The 18239-nt window shown below is 39.1% G+C and overlaps 1 protein-coding gene across 3 annotated transcripts; it reads right to left on the bottom strand.

The window, feature by feature from the left end:
* Nucleotides 1-8835: 8835 nt before the first annotated feature.
* On the bottom strand, nucleotides 8836-17933 carry LOC115680343 (squalene synthase-like). Of its 3 annotated transcripts, none has more exons than XM_056305273.1 (14): nucleotides 17444-17556; nucleotides 15972-16014; nucleotides 15121-15210; nucleotides 14089-14164; nucleotides 13689-13758; nucleotides 12906-13049; nucleotides 12721-12825; nucleotides 12474-12620; nucleotides 11872-11947; nucleotides 11429-11517; nucleotides 9486-9577; nucleotides 9358-9403; nucleotides 9175-9244; nucleotides 8836-9078 (listed from the first exon to the last, which is right to left on the bottom strand). In XM_056305273.1, coding segments are annotated over exons 1-14 (1056 nt in total). In that variant the 5' UTR covers nucleotides 17450-17556; the 3' UTR covers nucleotides 8836-9076. The 3 variants fall into 3 exon arrangements, with proteins under 3 accessions (XP_056161248.1, XP_030460004.1, XP_056161249.1); XM_030604144.2 differs by having other exon boundaries at nucleotides 8848-9078; nucleotides 17525-17932; XM_056305274.1 differs by lacking the exons at nucleotides 8836-9078; nucleotides 9175-9244; nucleotides 9358-9403; nucleotides 9486-9577 and having other exon boundaries at nucleotides 11442-11772; nucleotides 17525-17933.
* Nucleotides 17934-18239: the final 306 nt, after the last annotated feature.

Raw genomic sequence — 18239 nt, 5'->3', positions numbered from 1 at the left:
AATTACTCTAATTCCTAATTTAAATTAAAAAGTTATCCTATCGACTTATTCAAAGAAAGTTATTCTAAACCTATCCTAAACATGCATCATTATCTTCTAATAAAATCAATTCAAATCCTAACTAATCTTTTTTGGAATTTTCTTTTTAAAGGAAATAAATCAAACAGATAGATAACCACCACAATCAAAACCAATCCACGCGATCCGCAAGATTTGTTTTATTATCTTTGAATTAGGGAAACGATATAAACCGGCGATCATATCCATGTGGTTATGGATATTGATGGAAGGCTATTCGTTTGAATTTGGGAACAAAATAAAATCTACTATCGTATCCAAATAGTTATGGACAGGATAAAGATTTTCCGTGCCAACGAGTATCGTGTCTCATGGTTGAGATCGGATAGTCGTCCCGACACGTTGCTAAGTTAGGAATTTCCTAACTTAGTGTATTTTTTGGAATCTTGCGAATATACCATGCATCATTCAAATATATCTACTAACCAACAAAAGACAATAAAATCACTCGAATTAGGAATTTAAATATTTGAAACGATATCGGATAAAGTTTCTTACCTAATTTACGGATAACTTCCAAATTCGAGCTTGATGCCGGATCGGGTTCGCGGATCACAGGACGACCGACTGCGAGTGGCGACAGCGGCGCAGACTCAGGTCACAGCGATTTCCGGCTCAATTTGCGGTGGTGCTCGCGAATCACGGGAATTGGCTGACAGTGATACTCGACGGCAAGGACGGTGGGATGATGAGGCGATGCTCAGCCTTGGCGTGAAGCTTTCTGGTGCTGTGGCTTTGCTTGAGAGACACCTAAAGGAGCAGAACAGTGACAGCTGGATGGAGAGGCTTGTAGGAGTTAGGTCGTTGATCAGAATCTCCACCGAGTATTACTGATATTGGAAGAATGACGTCTGGGAAGCTGCTGGAGTTGACAAGTGGCTGCTTTGACAAGGCTGGGACTTCAATTGCGTCAGGCGGAAGTCCACTGGGATTGTTCGATCAAGCACCAGAGTAGCTGCAAGGATGTAGCACCAAGATGGGAGGCGTAGCATGGGACTGCCATGAAGGAACGTTGCCGGAAAACCTGCAAACACCACTTAAGAAAAACTCTGTCATAGTTGATGTTTTAAGTGACCGTGAGCACTGATTCGCCGGTGCAGATGTTCGAGCCCGAGGTGGCTGGCTGTTCGTCAGTAAGGCTCGGCAAGGCTGCTTCGTCGTCGGACGGTGAACAGAAACGTCGTCAAGGTCAGTGTCAAGTACGCAGGGGCAGATCAGAACAACTTGCCGTCATGGAAGGAGCGGCGGTCAGCTGGCAAGGGGTGGCGCCGAAGAAGGAGTCTCGGCCAGAAGGTCTTTAGTCGAGAGACCTCTTCTCTCTCTAACCTCACGTACGTGTGTCTCTCGTGTTTCTTGCGTGTGATCAGATCCTAAATGAAAGCCCCCATTCTTGTCTGTACGTGATCCTTTTATAAGTGAGAATGCCTATGCCTTTTTAGAAAGAGACCCACTCAAGAATATTTAAAGCATATTACGTTTGGCTTCTTTCCTTTTTGCTTGCGCCTATGACGCCAGAACGTAATTCCAACTATATATCCCCACGTTGACCGATTCTGCTTTCCTCTTCTTGTATCCTTCATATATTTTTTCTTTTCACAAAGATACCAAGAAACAAAATCTGCTGATATATTGCCCTCGCCTTGGTGAAGAATGTTTCCCCCTTATCTTTTCGTGATGCCCAAGATTTTTTAATGGAATTTCCAAAAGATATATTGCCAATTACTGTCCATGGATTAAAGATACGTGCGGATAGGATATTACCCCCTCCTATCTTCTGACAATATGGCCAAATATAATGAATCTCCCTTCCTTCTCGGTCCTCCAAGTGGCAGAAAAATATATATACAAAAGATCTCTTGCAACCGAAGATCACACGTGCAAAACATGTGACTTTTGGTCATGGGCTTGATTGAATTAAGCTCAGAACCATTCGCTCGAGTCCATCTGCCGTATGTCCGATAAATGTGCAAACTATATGGGCCTAATTAACTATTAATGAAACGCTCCTAATATCTATATGCAATGCCATCTAATTATATTTTTTGTTTAGGGGTTAAAAAATCAATCCCTAATTTTCTATGCGATTGTTCTTAAATGACTAGTTAAAATTTAGGTGTCAACAGTGCAATTAATACTTGTTTGGTTTTTCCTGCGATTAGAACGGATAGAATTAGTGGGTAAGCCTTGGTAATTCGCATGACACGTTAGACATCATATCGTTCTTAGGTACCGAAAGGGCGTTAGGGATCTCAATTTTGGATCAATAACGTAACCAAGTCCCTGTACTCAAAATCTCTGGTTCGTAGAATCGTGTTATTTCTCCCGTACCTCGATTAGGTTTCTAGTCTACCTACCAATAACGACTAGTGGCGACTCCAAAATCACAAACTTAGACTAAATAAGAAATCTCACCTTCCACTGTCACGTGAGGTATGGTCTGGGAGAGACCCTTATACGGAAATAGCTCCTTAGCGCGCAAATCCCGAAAGCCCCCAAAAGAAAAAGCGCGGCATGACAACGGCGTGCCGCGGTCGGGCGTAGGTGAGTGTCGCGCCGCGCTTTTCTTTCTGGGGTTTTCGGGATTTGCGCGCTAAAAAGGTATTTTCGCGTAAAGGTCTCTCCCAGACCATACCTCACGTGACAATGGAAAGTGATTTCTAAATTTGTGATTTTGGAGTCGTCACTAGTCATTATTGGTAGGTAGACTAGAAACCTAATCGAGGTATGGGAGAAATACCACGATTCTACGAATCAGAGATTCTGAATACGGGGACTTGGTTACGTTATTGATCCCAAATTGAGATCCCTAACGCCCTTTCGATACCTAAGAACGATATGATGTCTAATGTGTCATGCGAATTTCCGAGGCTTACCCACTAATCCTATCTGTTTTAATCACAAGAAAAACCAAACAAGTATTAAATGCACAATCAAAATCAATCAAGTCAATCAATCCTAAGTGGTCTCTAAAACGAAAATCAATCAAAACAACCCAAACCCTAATGAAGCTCTAAAAAGCTTGTTCATTTCATGATTCACACATTTTTAGGGTTTTAGGGTTTTTTAGGGGTTATAACCCCTGAATTTGGGATTTTCCAAAAATGTCACTTGGGCACTTCCGAAAATTCAAATTTCACTTTTTATGGCTGGCCACAATGTTTTTGGACCATTCTGTGAAATTTCAAAATTTTTGATTTTTTTTTTCGGAAATTTTATTAAAATCGAGAACCGATTTTTTATGGTTTTCCGATATTTTTTATGAATTTTCCAATTTTTTTATTGATTTTCCAATTTTTTATTTTTTTTATTTTCTGAATTTTCTATGAATTTTTTGAAATTTTTTTTTTATGAATTTTCTGATTTTTTTTATTTTTTATTGCTTTCTGGAATTTTTTTCAAATTTTCTGTTTTTTTCTGAATTTTTTATTTTTTATTTTTTATTTTTTTATTCTTTATTTTTTTAAATTTTCCCGCCGGGGAAACGAAACGGACCGGCCCTGTTCGACCCGGTTCGGCCAAGCCGAACCGGATGTCGCCGACGCCGGCACCGATCACTCCCTACGGCGAACCCAACGCCGAAACAGCGTCGTATTGGGCTTTTTTCATTAAAGCATTTTTGCAAACAGTTGGTGGGCACTATTCTTTATTTAATGTTCTCGAGGTCACCGGTTCGGGCCTGCCGCCAACGAGCCTCCGGCGACCTTTTGACCATTCCGATTGCACCACGACGAAGTCTATGTGTTTGAGAATCAATCTAGCCCAATCAGATCGCCGCCGGACATTCGTCGGCCGGCGAAAAACCGATTGGAAAATCCTAACCTAACACTAACCTAAACGAGATTTTCCGGAACACTAATCCTAACACCAGCCATCCTAGCCATCTAAATCGGTTCTAACAACTATCAAAACATCAAACAAGATCAAGGAAACTAACTTGAATAGCCCTACGGCCATGGCAATGCTCCGGCGAGGTCACTTGAGCTCCGGCGAGAGGGTTTTATGCACGGCCGACTCGGTTTGTGCATTTTAATGCCCAAAAATCACAATCAAACAACACCAAAATAATTAGAAACTAGTAATGAACATTTTGGAATGCAGAATCGCAAAAAAAATCGCAAGAACAACCGGATTGAATCAAATCACATTTTTTTAAATTCTGGAAAAACTGTGACTGTGAAGGAATTTTACCTGCTTCGTTCGATGATCAAATGAAATTGTCAAACTGGTCCGCACCCCAAGAGTTGTTCCTTGACACTTGATCTTTACCCTGGTGGCTTCTGATTCGCCGGAACAGGTCTGGATTGGCCGGACGGAGCTCGTTTTCAGGCGTTCACAGTCAGCCTCCTTCTGGTTCGCCCGAGGAGGAGATCCTCCCTAGACGGTCGATTTGCCGGCGCCGTTCAATCGACCGGCGTCAATCACTCGACCTGGGGATCTCCACTCCTCTTTCTCTCTCTAGATTTTCGGCTTTTCCTCTCTGATTCTCTCTCTCTCTCTCTCTCTCTCTCTGGCTTTCTGTCGAGCAGCTCTCTTGCTCTCGGGTCAGTTTTTTTTTGTTTTTTGTTGATCGATTCCCGCCCAAATTCAGTTAAAACCGACTTATAATCGGTTAGGGATGATTATCTAGTGCTAGTCGGAAATTTTCCAGCTAGCAAAATCGATTAAAACGTGCTAAATCCCCCACACTAATTCAGCAAAGTCTCAGGCGCGAATTCATTTTTTATGGGTTTAGTGCACGTTTTGGCAAACCAGGTGAAGAAGATGACCTTTCCAAGTCGGGTCGGGTTGACCTAGTCGTCCCGACAGACCCGGGTTGGTATAAATTCACAAATTCGACCCAATTTTAATCCAAAAATTGAATTCCCCATCATATTCCGAACCCAAGTATATGTTTTTCCCCAATTTTTATTATAATTAAGCCCAAGATTTTCTCATTTTTGTACTCGGGTTAATAAGGTTTTGTTCAATTTGATGTCCTAATGACCTGATTAGGTAAAATTGATGCCAAAATTGAATTACCCACATCTGATTAACCCTAGAAATGATGGTCTCATATTTCGACAATTTCATATTGGGCACGATTCCCAATTTGGGTTCAAAATTCTTAATTTTCAATCAAATTTTGGGGATTTTTTATTTTTATGTCAAATTGTGCAATTGGACTGACCATTATGCAATTCAAGGTACCGTTATCATTTGTTGTGAAGACACTATGACTTAAAAACGACTAGAAAAAATTTAATTGCATTTTTGGTTCAATTCGGGTTTAATTTTGCCCAATTTTGGGAAAAACATATACCTGATTGAGATTTTTCAAAATTGACAATGTATTCATGAAATTGGATTTAAAATAAAACTAATTACTATTTTTATGGAATTTTCTGATTCCATTTGCTATTTTTCTTGATTTTCTCACCTATTTTGACTAAAAGAAATTAAGGAAAAATGCAGAAAAATGCTAAAAAATTATTTTTGAGTTTAGAAATAGGTTTCTAGGCTTGGCCAAGATTCCTAGACCTAATTTTGAAATTTATGAAAATATGAAAAAAAAAATGAGGTAAAAATTAAGTGTCAACAGTGAGTGATGGCGAGCGGTGGAGGAGAGGAGAGGACGATCGAGCAGAGCGAGAGAGAGAAGGAGGGGGGGAAAGGAGAGAGCGGGAAAGAGAGAAAGGAAGAGAGAGAGAGGGGGGAAAACATGCAGAGAGAGAGGGGACGTGAGCGTGAGGGGGGGAGGGGAAGTGCATGGGGCAGAGGCGCGGTAGAGGAGAGAGAGAGAGAGAGAGAGAGAGAGAGAGAGAGAGAGAGAGAGAGAGAGAAAGTCAAATAAACACTCAAGTGTAAATCCAATGGCCCACAAATGATCTCGCGAGCTTGATCCAACGACCATGAAAAAATCCCAAATTATAAATTAAGAAAAGGCCAAAAGACACTAAATATTTAAACCCAGAGGGAGGTGTACTGGTCGAAATCCGCACTCGGTCCAAATTTCACTTTTCACCAATTCCGGGCAATATCGACGCTGGCCACAATAATATTGACACCGTCCAATTAAATTCATCACGAAACTCCGAGAAATTCGACACCAAAGTTCGGGCTCTAAATAACGGCCAAATTCGATCGAGTGCGATTCTAGCGAAATTTCTAATTTAAAAATAATCAATTCCGGGCGAGATTTTACTATAAGCACACTGACGAAATACACGCTTTATAAATCTCAAAAATGGGTCGAAATTCGGAATGTCACACTAGCTGCCAAATTGTTTATAATTGAGGTTCCATTAGCCATTTTGAATCTATGTTGCTTTGTGATGATTCTGAGTTTCTGAGCAATACATTTTGTATATGGCCATCATTTCCAAAATGCTTGCAATGTGTTTATTAGTATTACTGAACGAAATGTGGTGCTATTATGGTTTGTTTGGTAAAGAAAGCTAGTTGATAGACTTATGTGAATGATATGCATGCAGAGGCAATTGTTTGCTTTGCATATGTGTAGTAAATGAATCGAGGAGACTTGTGTATGCATAAGTCGCATTGGAAACAAGTATGTGAGTCGTGTGTGCGCTGGAAACATGTGTGTATGCTGTGTGCTAGATCTCTATACGCCGCAGGAGTAGGCCTGTGATAGGTGGATCATGCATCTCAATGGATTGTGTCTGTGATAAACATATGATAAGGCATGCTTAGCCAAGAAATACGTTCAATCCATGTCACAGGTTGATTTAGCGTTCCCACACTCACAATGATTCGAGAGAAAGAAATTCTTAGAGAGAAGCTCTTGAATTGTATTACTTATGATACAAATGAGCGAAAGGGATCCCTATATATACAAATACTCTCATAATCACAACCATACATTTCCATTTAATCTAACGGTGGAGGTTCCCCTAATCACAATTGTACATCTCTCTTCAATCTAATGGTGGAAGTTTCATCTCACTATCTACCAACTATCTGCGTTAATTACAAAAATTCTCCATAATAGTGTACATTTCCCATACTGCCTGCCCTTAAGAATATTTTAGAGTCTTCGAGAAACCCAAGGACTTTAGAAGTTTCAAGGCTCGCCTAGTCTTTTTGGATGATCCTTGGACCATCATACGTAAAAATCTTCGGACCGTGACACTTGTGTATGACTAGGCATTTCAACGCATTATTCTCATGAGCTAACTAATTAATACCGCAATTTCGAAGCATCTTCAATTATAAGCAAAACCTGTCTTTTTTAGCAGAAAAATACATGGTTTTTTTTTCCAAATTTTAGTCATACCCCCAAATTATAGATTAGTTTAGTTTATAAAATAAGTACATTATTTTTAGCCTTACTTTTTGGGCCACCAATCGAAGCCTTTTTATTCATTTATTCGTTTTGGTCGTACTTTTTATTTATTATTCAACCCTCTTATTTTATTATCGCCCCAAAATCTTCCAGAAACATGGCGGGTCAGTACAAATTAGGGTTAATACCACGAAAAACTCCAAACTGGTATGCCCGTAATAAATTTACCCTATACTAATTTTTTGACCACCAAAAATCCCAAAATGGTACATCTATGATAAATTTATTCTCCGTTAGTTTTAGTTAAAATTTACCAACAAATTGCTGATTTAAATAACACATGGCAGTTGGCAGGTGTACCAGTTTGGGATTTTACCCTCTGTTTGTCACAGGTGTATCAGTTTGTAAATTTCGTAGTATTAATCCAATTTAACGAAAGCTAACTGAGGGTAAATTTGTCACAAATGTACTAATTTGGGGTTTTTTATGGTTAAAAAATTAGTTTGGGGTAAATTTATGACAAGTGTAGCAATTTGGGGTTTTTTATGTCAAAAAATTAGTTTTTGATAAATTTATCACATGTGTATTAATTTGGGGTTTTTCATGATATTAACCCTTCAAATTATTGGTGCTAAGTGAAGCCCTCTTATGGTGACGCATCCAATCTTAATTTTCTTTCAATCCAGCCCAACTGTATCTTGAAAATCTTTTCTACTCCAAATAAAAGACTCGTCAAGTATAATAAATAAGGTCCATATCCCTTCAATGAGGTCAACCGATGATCTCCCTACCAACATAATGTTTGCAAGTTACGTATTATATTTGCAATAAATTAAAAAAAATCAAGCACCCTCTCCATGTGCGTAGGATCCAAATTTGCTCAGACAATGTGCGTTATCCCACAAGGTATGGACTCACAAAATAAATAAGTACAATAAATAAAAGTTGGTGCTTCTACGTGGTGCCTCGCAAGGCCTCTGTTTTTTTCACATATTCGTGTCATATTTGTAATCATGTCATTCATCAGATTTTGGCGTCTGACTCGATTTAGGAGGACAGTGCAGTGTTTCATATTTAAATCACATCGTCAAATCACATCGTCGCCCAATCTAAGTATTCTCACTCACCACTTTTATAGATGGAGCCTTGCATAATGTGCATATGGACAGAGTGATTTGTATACATTTCTATAGATTAGTCCAACCGGAAGTTTCACAGCCATGAGGGATTGTTAGGAAAAATTTTGAAGTATGTTAGAGCGGTATTCCGAACCAATTTACAAAAGATAGAAAATTCGAACCTTCAAAACACCTAACTCTCTAGTAATTAATTGCAAATGGGCCACGTATGGTAGCATAGAGTTGACCCAAATTACCTTCGAATCCTAGGAAATACAGAAAGCAAGAGTAGATTCAGTATAATACTAATCCTGTACCAACTTTTATAGAAGAAGAGATACCATCCGATCCTGTATCAGCTCAAAGATGGATTTGCCGGGAGTAAGGTGCAATTTTGTGAGATGGGACTTAAATAATTTTTTAAGAATGAGATGTATTTATTTCCCTTTTTTTTAAGGGGAAGGGGAAGGACGAGCGAAATTCATTCCGTTTTTAAAAAGAGCAAATTACAAACATATATAAAAAGCATAACTCTCCTCAATACATACATCTGCATCCACACAATCTCTATGATTTGCTGGTGTTCCCACAAAGCCCATCCTGCACAAGAGAAAGCAAAGGAATAGAAGTTGTAGGACAATGATAAGAGAAGTTTGTAGCAATCATTGGTCGTGTATTATGCCGAAAGGAACTCACAGTAGTTACTTGATCTACTTGCAAAGAGTTGAGCGAGAAGTATTGCCAGTATAATGAGCAAAACAACGACCTGCAATTTAAATTCTGATAAGCAAGTGTTGTTTGTCTTTTGTTTGGGGTACTGCTCAACATATTGTTCTTAGACCAGCCAAATAAATGCAAGATAAATGGCAGTAAACTCACTAGCACGAAGCTATATCTGGGTTCACTTGGAAGGATGTAAGATTTCCTGTCAAAATTCATAAAAAGAAAGAAGTTATGTTATAGTGGAAAGAACAAAATCAGTATCTATACCACCGAGAGAGAGTAACCTTTTGTTTTTTAGGCCAGCATCTCTACAAGCCTTCTGCGTAGCCTCGATTCTGCTTAATGTTTTTGTAGCATTGGGGTCAGTCTTGTCAACCTACAGGAGCCAAAAGCTTAATATAGTGAGTAATACTCAGACTATATTTAAAGAACCTAGTCTGAAAGGTTACTGTGAAGGAAAATTTAAGATAAGGGAGTGTTGTCACGTCCACTAAAGATTCAAGATAGCTAGCCTTTCCAATCCGGATTGCCGTATTCAATACCCCTTCTCTCCCCCAATTCAACCAACGAAGATTTTGCAGAGTAATGTTTGTTAGGGATATTGCCACAATCTCTCTCTCTCTCTCTCCCTCTCCCATTTTTTCCTATCAACTGTGCGAACCCATGGTAGAGGAGGAAAAAAGGAAACATAAAAAGAAATGACAATTTCATTGGTTTCTGTTTGGCTGCACAGCAAAGATTATCCAAAGAAACTCCTCACCTTCTCAACTTACATGCCTTTTTAAACCTAAGTACATAAATTGAGCCACCAACCAATGGTAGTTTTCAGAAGTTCTTCCTCATAATCCCTCAACTTAGCAAATTTATCGACCAGATTTCCTTCTAGTTGCTTAAAGACAAGCATTTTTGCCCTCCTTCACTGGCTAAGAGTAACATCCACAGCATACTCCTGCTTCAAAGTTTCCTTCACGTCCCTTAGTTTCCACCTAGGAGAGCTTATTATCCTAGATGCATATCTTTTGGCAATCCATGAAAAAGTAACCCAAGTAATTCTAAATGTTTGATAGCATTTATGATCATCTGCAAAGGTCTTTAAATGGAAATGATGGTTGTGCTTATCCTGTAAACAATAAATAAACCAAGGACAACCCTCCCACTTGCAGGCAACCTTCACTCTTGTTCTGACATGCTTTATACACTTAATATCTCTATGCTGATCAATTGAGTACTTAGTAATGGCCTCCGTGAACAGTCCGAGGCCCAAAAAGGTCATACCCATGCCAAGCACAATGCAAGGTGATTGTGCACTAGTGTCGTAAACAGGATACCTGCTTCTCCTGCTTTGTGCATGATCTCCTTCATCCTCATCACTTATATATACAAAGCTCCCACGGTCACTTGAGTCAAAATACACTGATTCATCGCCACCATTTGCTATTTCTTCCACTAATCCAGATCTTTCCATAAATGTATCTCCTGGAAGTGGAACCAATGAGCGGATGTTTCACTTTCTCGGCCACTCTCACTTCTCTCGATGTTCTTCTTCCGGAATCTCTGAAATATTTTCTAGCAGCTGAAAACTCTTCATCCTCATCATCTTAAAGCCACTTTACTTGAAAGGGTTTTACTCCTTCCTCACTATCTGAACTCTCTTCACCGCCATTAAAATTATTCTTATAGCCTCTGAACAGCTTTGACCTACTTCCCCTTCATGCTCCACATGTCTATCTATACTGTTATCTCTAATGAGAACTCATAACATGTCCCTCACACTGTACTCGTTCCCCACCAGTCAGTCCCACATTCAGGGTCAACTCGGGTATTTTACAGTAAATTATCAGAACTTTTGCCTAGAGCTATGAACGAAATTCTCATAGTACACCCCCAGCCAACCCCAAATTTCTTCTGCTGCTTGCTAGAGCTAAATAGGGGAATTAGTCTTGTGAGTAAGAAGTATCTGTAGATACAGAGGTTGGTCCAATGACCCTAAGATATTGGAAGATTCGCCTTTTTAATTGCTGGCCATGTCCTGAGCAGGCCTCCCAAAGTTACACAGACATACAAAGTGGGAAGTTGGGAACATCAGCAGTTTGTTTCCAACAAATCAAGTCTAATGCAGGTTATAAGGTCTAGTGCATTTTCAAGAAGAAATAACTAAAAAAATTAAATATGATAAGTGCACGAGAATAGATTACCAGACGTGCGTTCTAGTTTTTGACTTTCATACCTTGGACTTCAGCATACAAGAAAAATCATAGAAAGCACCATAAACATCAACCATTGTTCTTGTGCGATCGATAACTTTAGCAGTAAGACCTGAAAAGTATAGGTAGACAAATGGAATCACTGAGCGACCATTATCTTGGAGCTACTACAGAGCATACACAAAAGTAGAGAGAGTCGTGGATAGACACTGCCTTGACAACTGATGAATTATGAGAACTGGAAGCAAGGCCCTATGGATGGTCTCGAACTAAAGAATGGTGATAGTCTCACAAGCTATTTCCGTCTTGCCTCGATCTAGTTCTCCAGTAGACCTCATTATTCCTCGTGTCTTATGGCCCAATAAAACTATTTTATGAATGCCCAGTAAAACTTTTTCATTTCATCTACTCTAGGATAGCTATAATTTCAATGATGAAAGAAAATACCAGCAAATAATTTTCTTACCTCGCCTCATCTTTACTACGCCTCTGAAAACTTCAATATTGTTGTAGCATAAAGCTAATGTTCCAATAGCCATTATCTAGAAAAAGTAGAAAAATGTTGGCAAAGGAGCTTCTCCCAGATAATCAAAAAATTTAATGGGATAGACAAGAAAATAGCAACATTAAACACCATGAAAGCAAAACAGCCACGTACAGAAAGTCTTAATGAAGAGCAATTCAGAAAATAAACAACTGATTATCGTAGGAAAATTTTTTGAAATCAATGTGTGAAACCAAAAGAAGAAGCAACTTTTTTCTTTAATGCGCACCAGTGTAGGATGCACAAACATGCGTGACAGGAGAGAGAAAGGGACAATTTGTGTGTCTGTGCGCACGCTGTGCACGAGCGCAAATGTGCATGAGAGAGGGGGTGGGGAATAGTGCAGACAGTGGGTTCGTAGTATGCTTGTGAGAAAAACTTTCAAAGGAGATCTTATTATAGAGCCAAAATTTTAATATCAATAGCTATCTCCTATGTTTTAAAAAACATAGGAGAGATGTGAGGCAACAACTCTTGGTCAAAGAGAAGAACACAGTTGTCTTGAAGAATAATTGATCATGTACCTGAGGAATGGCACAGAACCGGAATATAGAAGGATCCCTTAAAGCAGACATGTATGTCAAACAGTCTTCAACATGTGTCAAAGCATTTGTGACCATGTCATTCAAACATTGCACTGCCTTCTCTGAGTTCTCTTCATACTTCAAGTCCTACATTGACGGGGCCAATCATAGAATAGAGAAAATAAGGATGTGCATGCGACAAGCTATTCAGCACTCAATAGTCATTAGTCATGTTGAAGAGGCATACCTCAAGCTTGTTTACATATTTACTCCAAATCTGACGAGGCCAAAACATGCGTGACTTTGGAATCTCATTGATATCCTCCAAATAATCTCGAATAATGTTTGTTTTCTGATATTCACATCAATGTTAGAAATCCAAAAAATAAAAAGGTGGTAATGCACATGAAACTCAGTCATCTTTTTAAGTACCTGTAGAAACAAACCCATTGAATTGGATAGAGAATCTGGTGCGAGATCTTCAGCTCCAGAAGCATGGAAAAGCTTTGACAAACCTAAACCAACAAGTCCTGCCACATAGTGGCAATATTCATTGTAATCATCAACTGTTTCCACCTGCGATGAGGAAGAAATTAGTGGTACTCTTTGTAGGATAAGTAACTGCATGACATACTAAACAGATTAATCTCCACTACAAGCAACTCTTCCAGAAGGTGCAATGCTACAACTAGCCTTGAAATGCTTTGTGCAAAATAACATTACCAGCTCTTTTTTATCAAACTTGTTTCAATCCAACCCGATCAGTTACCATAAACCAGGCGAATAGTAGAGTCAATAGTCAGTTCATAAGCCAGTGGACCTTGGAAGGTGGAAGAACGGTCATTTAGGCCAAATGCTAAACTTCTAGAGGCATGAATTTTTTTAACAACCAAGTGAACCTTTCAAGGAGTTGTACCAAAGAACTAAGGTCAAATCCTTACTCCAGCACATTCATAGTAAACAGCAGGATGGGCTACCCATTGTATGTGCCAGCCACTCGACAAAGAAAAGGTTTACACTGCTCCTAAACAATTTTATTTTCTTCCAATTGGAGGCAAGGATCCTCCTCATGTAAAATATATGCACTTGCTCAATATTGAACTATCCAAGCACAACCAAGTACTGTAATCTTTGTAAGAGTTCCTTCAGCTTGGCTACTTGTTAAGGTAAGGTCTTGGAAAATATCAAAAGTGTCACATGGCATAGATCACAAACCTCTTTGCAAATAAATTTTTCCATTCCTGCGCCCATCCTTTTAGTAATATCCTCAATTGCCTCTTGATACCTGCAAGTATAGTCGAAAGCCTCAATTTATAAAGGAAAAGCAGTCAACTATCAACCAGCAGAAACAGTTTGCCAAGGTTGGTGTTAATTGCAGGAAAATTCTAGTTTTGAGTTTGCATTCCCATTGACATAAAAAAACTGGTCAGAGAAACATTTTGTAGACAATGATTTTATCAAGAATCAGTCGTGACACTATGATGGTTAGTTATGTCGGTAAAGGAAGCACACATGGTCAAGTGAGCGGCTAAAGATCAGGTAGAAGAAGAGAATATCCTGATCTCACAAAAGGCGTTCACATCAAGATTGCAAAGAAAAATCGTAAGTTAGAAACCTTTTCCCCAGCTCCAGGAAAGCCGTGGAAACATGGTGAAATTGGTCCATTAGAACCTTGTATTCCTTTGTACCACCTTAATACAAAAATAGAAAACTCAAGTCAGTGAACTCACTAAAGTTCTGGGCCACTGGATAGTCCAGCTCCAACTTCTTCTCAAATGAGGTAACACAGATCAGTGGATAAGCACCATCTACAGATTGTCATATACTAAAACAGCAAAAGACTATAACTTGCAATAATAAGAATTTCAAGGTAACAACAGTCGCAACTTAAGACAGCTTTGCTAACCAAGTTCTGCTTGTCCCAAAAGTTGCTAGTTGAAGGAATAAGTGGCAGACGGAATCTAAATAGCTTAGAAACACCTTATTTCCCAACTTGACATCAGATATAATTTGGCAATCTTTTACCCTACGAGGGGTCGTGAATATCCCCATATGCTAGAAATATCACAAGAACTTCTCACAGCAAGAGAGCGTTTATCGTACTTTAGTATTGGTTCTAAAACGTTAGTAAAAGAATGCACAAAAGAAGAAAACTAAATGATACTATTTGTAGAGGTTCTCATGTAGAATCATAACGTAGAGGCAAAATGTTGTTGATATATCTTGTTCTACAAATAGCGGTGTTAAGGAAAATGATTTCAGTCAATTTGAAGTCAATTCAAATTAATGTCGTAGATGGAACTACTCCTCTATGAAGAAAAATGTGGCAAAGATGTATAATTGCTACAAATATTGTTGAAGATAGAATCTCCATGTAACTTTGAAGACCATTCTTAACGCAAAATGTGGAGCACACCAATTATTTACACATAGATACACACATACTTATACCAGGAAACTGTTAAGAGACATGAGTCAAACAAAATTTTTGCCAGAATACATATAACTCACGTTTCCCGAAATTTTTGTAAAGGTCAGCAAAGGGCAACAATACTGAACCAAGCAATTAAATACATGAAGACCAATCTTAGATCACCAAAAACCATAACTGGCAAGAAAGAGGTAACTGAATAGCATGTTTACTCACATGAAAAATGCCACTCCTTATCATACACATGCTGATGAAAAGCTTTCAGGATAGGCACTTTGACATCAGTAGGTATGCTTGTGTCATCCTCTGGAAGGGGTACATTAGAAAATATAAGATTCCAGCACCAAATCACATACTAATGTCATCATGGAGCTGGAAACAATTATCAACATGATGCTAACAAGAATTAGACAGGAGAACTAAGGACTAATCCTCAAAACTGATTTTTTATGGATTTTTCAACGGATTAAAACTATAAGTCAATGTTTATCATCCAGTAAATCAGCAGGGGCCCAAACAACTAGAGCATTAGCATGCTCCACTTCCATTTATGATGGTTAGTGGTGATAAATAAAATGAATGAAGTCTAGATGTGAAGAACTCGCTCTGACCTACCCAATAATATTTGCATGAATGTTATCAGCATATAAAAGGAAGCTCCAAATGCATTCACGCTATGGTTAGTCTTTGACAGAAAAAGGACAGCTGGCTCAGATTAGCCAACCAAAAGTGCTAAAGATAAGTGTTGCAACTTCCCATAGCTAAAAGAATACACAAAATTATCGAGATTCAAAGAGGCATAGCCTTTTGCCCTTAAGAAAACACAGATAAGAAAATGAAGCCTCAAAACCCCCACTTCCTTTTCCTGTTATGCAGAAGTTTGAAGGGAAAAGAAGAGCTGCGAACTGAATAGATACATTTGGAATCAATTTGATAAACGACCGCTAAGGTTTACTGTCCCCAAAATGGATGACAGTAATTTAGGACAGACGCACTATATTTGATAAACAGCATACTATCTTGCAAATGCAAGACAAAGAGAATTAATGGAGAGTTATAGGACGAACCAACTGTATCAAGTGCTCGCAGGACCAAATAGAATATGCACACCTGCAAAAATGCAAAAGAAAAGTTGAAGAGATAAAAATACATTGCAAGAAACTAATCTAATAATTCCATTGGAATTTGCATTGGCTATTAGTAGCATTTGCATTAACTAATCTAACAGTTCATAGTTTTGCATTTGGATTAGCAGACAAGAGAAGTCAGTAGGAGAAAGTATCAAAAGAAAACAAGAAATAACCACATGAATCTATGGATGAGGACAGCATAGACATCAACACTAATATCACGCAATTCCAATCAAGATCATACTTCGATGTGGTTGACGTCATAAGCACCTATAGCACTTTCTATGACTTTTGAATTTAAACAGTTGTCCAAGATAAGGTAACTAGCTCCCAATGACAATTGAAAATTGGCTAGATAATAATTTGTACTTTCACAGCTGATATCCTGATTTCTAGGAATAGACACAAATCAGTTCCTGGAGCTGGTTCACTAATACGTGTGTCATCTCCTATGACTAAATTGTTAATTATATCCAGTTCATCAGAATTGTTGGATTTCCAGGTGCCATGCGCGCCACACGCGTGCTATCACAATGTATGAGTAAAGCCAGTCCAGCCAAGAAACATTCCAAGCATTAACACATGATTTATCCTCCCTGCAGAATCTCTCTTGAGAAAGGATGAGAGAGAAAAACCGATATTTTATTTTGCTAGGAATGCAGAAACAATAATACTGAAACAGTAAAATCTTTGGAGGAGGAGGAGGAGGTGGCGGATGGACTCGAGGAACCTCCTCCCATCAACTAAATGCCAAAATCATGGAAACCTTTGGCTTATGATTAACTATTGACATGTTTTGTGGACTTCTCATTGGGACTCACATATATGGGAGAGAAAAGTGTATGCTTGGAATACTCCTTCTAACGTCATTGTCTCGCATCAAGATCATGCACTGACCGACCCTCTACTAGAATGCCTCATTAAACTGTTTCAGGGCCTTTCAGTAAGTAACAGCACACCACTCAAGCCACAACATACAGAGAAATGTGCCCGATCTCATCTTTGCAGAATATAAATTGATCATTGACTTTATCTAAGCCGTTGTGCCTGCTGTCTTTGGCATTGTAGTCTAGAATTAGCAGCTCTTTCCCTGATTCTCTCATATTTCCTCCCTTTACGATACGATAAATTTCCTCACATTTCCTGATCGCATGTAATGTTCACCAAGCCATAGAAAAATTTCTCTTGGCCCCAACAGATGAAAAAAGAAACAGAAAACAACTTCGTTCCCATATAGCAGCAACAGGCAGAGTCAATGCATCCAAACTCATCGTGGCATTGCTTAAACACCACGAACGGATATGTTCAGCCAACATCACGAGTCCACAAAAGCATAAAAACGCTCATCCAAAACAAAACCAGCACAGCACAAAACTCAATCCCCTGATCCGCAATCCTAATTCACGCACCATCATCCAAATATCCCCGCGAAAAGAACAGACGCGGACCCATCACGAGAACATCGAGATCCTAAAAAAACTGCTGCTCACCGCGTCGCGGAGCTCAGCGCTGAGCTGCCGGATGACGAGGGCGAAGCTCCGGGAGACCTTGTGGAGCATGGAGTAGCAGAACCCCCAGTGAGGCTGCGGAGGGATCCGCTTCTCGGCATTGCTCGCCGCCATCTTCAGCTTCATCAGCGGGTAGAAATCGCCAGGGTGCTTCAGAATCGCTCCCAAGCTCCCCATTTTCTCTCTCTCTGTTTCTCTCCCGCTCTGATTGAATCCGGTTGACAATTAAAATGGGGAGAGGTTATTGCACGGCCATGGAAAACTGAATGGTGTCTGGAATCGGAACGAGCACTGTAAATGCCGGAAAATGTGGATGATGGGAGGGGGAGTCGAATCTGATGGTGACGGTTTGAATGGGGACAAACCAGATGATTCCTCCGACAATGGCTCCCGCCTGTTTTGGTTAGTTACTACCACCAAAACAATTTTGTTTTTTATGTTACCAAAACCCTTAAACATGTCTATGGTGATACTAATGTCCTAATTTTTTTTTAGAAAAATGACACACATAGTCTCAGAATTTTACTCAATGTGCAATGTAGTCCCTGAACTTTTAATTTGTTCGATGTGTTCCTTAAACTTTAACCCGATATATAATGTGATCCATAAACTTTTAATTTGTTCGATATCGTCTATGAATTTTTTGTACATGTTCAATTTAGTCCATGAACTATATGAAAATATTTTATGTAATCCT

This window comes from Syzygium oleosum, unplaced genomic scaffold (genome assembly GCF_021117445.2).
Source record: "Syzygium oleosum isolate NSW1041296 unplaced genomic scaffold, Sole_v2.1 Sole_v2.36, whole genome shotgun sequence".
NCBI classification, from domain to species: Eukaryota; Viridiplantae; Streptophyta; class Magnoliopsida; order Myrtales; family Myrtaceae; genus Syzygium; species Syzygium oleosum.
This window is presented reverse-complemented; position numbering and strand designations above follow the sequence as displayed.

Bases quoted from the DNA above. Each gene is read 5' to 3' on its own strand.
- LOC115680343 (XM_030604144.2), bottom strand. From the start codon at position 17,719: ATGGGGAGCTTGGGAGCGATTCTGAAGCACCCTGGCGATTTCTACCCG. The intron at 12,621-12,720 runs GTATGCCTCTTC...CCGTCAATGTAG, and splicing joins AATATGTAAACAAGCTTGAG to GACTTGAAGTATGAAGAGAA. The intron at 11,948-12,473 runs GTACATGATCAA...TACTTTTTCTAG, and splicing joins GGTTCTGTGCCATTCCTCAG to ATAATGGCTATTGGAACATT.